Source organism: Poecilia reticulata, linkage group LG18, assembly GCF_000633615.1.
Source record: "Poecilia reticulata strain Guanapo linkage group LG18, Guppy_female_1.0+MT, whole genome shotgun sequence".
In the NCBI taxonomy this organism is placed as follows: Eukaryota; Metazoa; Chordata; class Actinopteri; order Cyprinodontiformes; family Poeciliidae; genus Poecilia; species Poecilia reticulata.
In genome coordinates, this window is record NC_024348.1 from 12859862 (window position 1) to 12863705 (window position 3844).

The following is a 3844-nucleotide window of genomic DNA, read 5'->3' on the forward strand; positions in this document are numbered from 1 at the left end:
GTTTCATCTTTGTCTGTAGGTTACTCTGCTGTAAGAGGTCCAGCAAGAAGATCAAACCAGAGTAATTAATCTAAAAATGTCTTTCATTTAATAAATATACAATGTTACTACAGGGATATGCTAGTAGCTAAACAAAAGATAACATACGAATATTTCTGCTTCATATTCAATGTTCTGTTAAGACTGTAAAACTTTTAACTTCTAAACTGCATTAAAATTTTACTTCTAGACATACTAAAGATTTACCTTTACCTAAATACTCTGGCATTGCTCTGACTAGTTGAGTGCTTCTTCTCTGCAGCTTGTGTGACATTTTCTGTACACAACTGATTAAAGATGTTGAATTTCATACTTTTGTTGAGCATGGCTAGTCTTTCACCCACATTACTTGATTCTTCAAGAGGTATTCTGAAGGCCTTTCTTGTTCTCATCCCGGGAACATAAATTAATTCAAATTACAGTGTATAATACTGTCCCTTCTGTATTAGTAATTTTGTTACTGATTAACATAAGAGATCAAGCCTCCTTTCCTGCCTCCTGACAGCAAATGCATAGCCATAATTGTGTGCACCAATTTAAAATGGACATATGAGAACAGAGAGCAGTGAAAATGTCAGTAAATTCATACAGGTATGCTACGTAATTAAAATAAACACCATGTCAGCAGAAGCAATAAAATCTTTGTAGCTTACCTTTTGTACACATATTGGACTTTGTCCGTCAAGCTCAGTCGTGCTGGTTGAAACGTGAAGCAAGTCTCAAATACACTCCCGCTTCCTGAGACGGGCAGTTCAAGGCAAACATCTGGAACAGGACTCATCAAGATTCAGGTTTTTTCAGTTTACCTTATTATCAAGAGAATAACTCCATATTGTTCATTAGTGTTGTTTTCCTGTTTCTCTAGGACAATACATTGTGAGGGAGAAAAAAAAACGGCAAGACGACGCTGCCTTCAGACATGTTTTTGTAACGTCATATCTCCTAAACTATGCAACGCAGAAACAAAATGTTTGTACCAATTTGAGTTCAAAGCTTCCCGACACTCACGATGTATTCATTTTGTTCATACCTATTATAGTTTTGCCATAAAACTTGTTTGTTCCCAACTTGCAAATCTAATTTTCTCACGTCCGCCTGTTTTTTCAACATCTAAAAAAGGAGGCATATTTTTACATCGTCACCGCTCAAAGACAGAAAAAGGTACATGCATGAAACTTGGCATGGTTTTTCACTGATCCTTCCTGATACCTACGGTGAAAGAATCATGTCCATAGCCCTGACAGTTTCCGAAATAGAGGTGATAGTTTGGGACCAAGTTGAGGCAATTTTCTTCCTCCTTCAAATTTACTACGCTTGACACAATTTTGTGCGTTTAATAATATATTTTGAAAAAAGTGAATAGGACAGAAATTTTCCTTCTGATAAAATCTTGGCATTGTTTTGTCACTCCCTCTTCTCCCACGTGACTCCTACACGTGCGAAGGGAAGTGCCACTCTTCCATGTTTGCCACTCTTCCTGTGTGCCCCTACTCTGTGTGCAAACAATATTATGCTACCTTTTAAGTGAACAATGGATCTACCCTATGCTATTTCTACTGCTGTTCTAACACCARCACAACAGGGCCAGCTCCCTCCTGTGGCACAGTTGAGAATTACAATATAAGCTGTTATTTAGGTTTCACAGTTAATTTTAGCTTAGATGGATTTTTTCACATTGCAGGGAATATTTTACTGTAATTCAACATGCTAGTTGTAGCCTACATGCTAGCATTACTCTTTTAGCTAGCTTTAGTCTTTTAGCTAATTTAGCTAATTTATTACGTGCGTTTTTTCACATTGCATGGAATGTTACTGTAACTCAACATGCTAGTGGTAACCTAGATGTTATCATTAATATTTTAGCTAGTGTTTGCTTTTTAGCCTATTTTAGCTTTTACAGGGTTTTTTTCACATTGCATGGAAGATGTTACTGTAATTCAATATTCTACTGGTAGCCTACATGCTAGCATTACTCTTTTAGCTAGCTTTAGCTTTTTAGCTAATTTTAACAATTACATGGGTTTTTTCACATAGCATTGAATATGTTAATGTGAATCAACATGCTAGTGGTAGCCGAGATACTATCATTAGTATTTTTAGTAGTTTTAGCTTTTTAGCTATTTTTGGCTTTTATGTGGGTTTTTTCACACTGCATGGACTATTTCTTACCTTTCTCCAACTCTTCAGCAGTTGGCTTTGAATGCTTTTGCCATTTTCACCAAAAGCATTCAGGATTCACATTTGTATTTTCAGAGGAAATGCACACTTTCTAGTTTTCTAACTGCTTTTCAAGTTGGTCTGAGTGGATTAAATCTGTTTGGATTCTCCCATTTTTTAATGTTAATACATAATTGATGCATCATTGTATTTGAAGCATAACAGAGACCACTGCTCTAACAGCAGCATAAAAAACCATTTTGCAGTTTGCAAATGTAAAATGGGCATATACCTTAATTTTTTGAGTAATATTTTTTGATCTGATGAGACCAAATGTAATTGAGTGTAGACCATTGTTTAAAAAAAAAAAAAAGAGACAAAGCTTATCGAATGTCTTGCCACCATTGATCCAAAATACATTCTTCCTGAAGAGAGAGGAAAATTTATCTTGGAAACTCCTGAAGTTTAAAACATGAAAGACTTGGTGTACATTGCAGAGTCTTATATGACACTGCTGGCTTTTTAACCCTTAAGCAGTCTTAAGAAATAGGGTGACACGGCCACAGCCACGGCCTTCATGTGCGTCATGGTAAGACTGCAGGAGGGTCTCAGCAAGCTCAGCAAGACCTTTGCTGGACACTTAGCAAAGGTCTTAAGTGATTGTTCTTCCCTTTTCAATCTGAAGTAAATAAACTTACTAAGTAAGTCATTCCATGTTACAAAAAGATTATCTGCATGGCGTTAAACTAAACCTTTTGTTTTTTTCTTTACAGAAAATGTCCAATGTGGTCTCTGTATTCCTGACAGTCCTCTGCTGTCTGGTGCTCAGACCGTCTTCCTGTAAAGGCAGTAAGATCCTAGTGCTGCCTCACGATGGCAGCCACTGGATCAACATGAAGGTTATCCTAGAAGAGCTTCACTCCAGGGGTCACAAAATCACTGTTTTGCACTCTGCCAAAAGCTGGTTCATCCCCACAAACTCTTCCATTTACACCTCGATTCATATTCCAGCATTCTTGGATGATATAGACAGGAACTTCTTTGTTAATATGTTGCAGGATGTAATGGATTGTCGTGGCCATCCTACTTTTATACGCTCATTTTGTCAAAACAATTTGATTACATTTCTGCTAAAAGACAGCCATAACCGTTTGTTGAAATTGACCAATGATATTTTAGAGGATGAAGTGTTAATGAAGAAGCTCAAGGATGCCAAGTTTGATCTCATGTTGACAGACCCTGCATTTCCTATGGGGGTTATTCTGGGTGGTTACCTCAAGCTGCCGATGGTCTATAATGTCCGTTGGATTAACAATGGAGAGAGTCATCAATCCATAGCTCCATCTCCTGTCTCCTATGTCCCTGTATCAGGAAGTGAACTTCATAATCAGATGGATTTTCTAGAGAGGACAAAGAATATGTTGCATTACCTCTACAATCTTTATGAGTTGTACATTGTCATTAACCCAACATATTCAGATCTCTTCCAGAAATATTTCCCTCCTGGAACTGATTTGGTGTCTTTGCAGCTCTCAGCTGATATCTGGCTTTGYAGGGGAGATTTTATCTTTGACTTCCCCAGACCCACCATGCCCAATATGGTGTACATAGGGGGGTTCCAGTGCAAGGAAGCCCAACCTCTGCCTGA

General features: G+C 37.6%; 1 protein-coding gene and 1 long non-coding RNA gene across 2 annotated transcripts in view; both read left to right on the forward strand.

The window, feature by feature from the left end:
- The window catches only part of LOC108167229 (uncharacterized), a 7717-nt gene extending 7368 nt beyond the window's left edge, over window positions 1–349 (forward strand). The window contains exon 2 of the long non-coding RNA XR_001777597.1: window positions 20–349. This is a non-coding gene — a long non-coding RNA (uncharacterized LOC108167229). The remainder of the gene's footprint in view (window positions 1–19) is intronic.
- LOC103480633 (UDP-glucuronosyltransferase 1-2-like) overlaps window positions 1–3844 on the forward strand; it is a 15814-nt gene that overhangs the window by 11243 nt on the left and 727 nt on the right. Inside the window, exon 3 of the mRNA XM_017310329.1 lies at window positions 3785–3838. Coding sequence (XP_017165818.1) covers window positions 3785–3838 — 54 coding nt within the window. The remainder of the gene's footprint in view (window positions 1–3784; window positions 3839–3844) is intronic.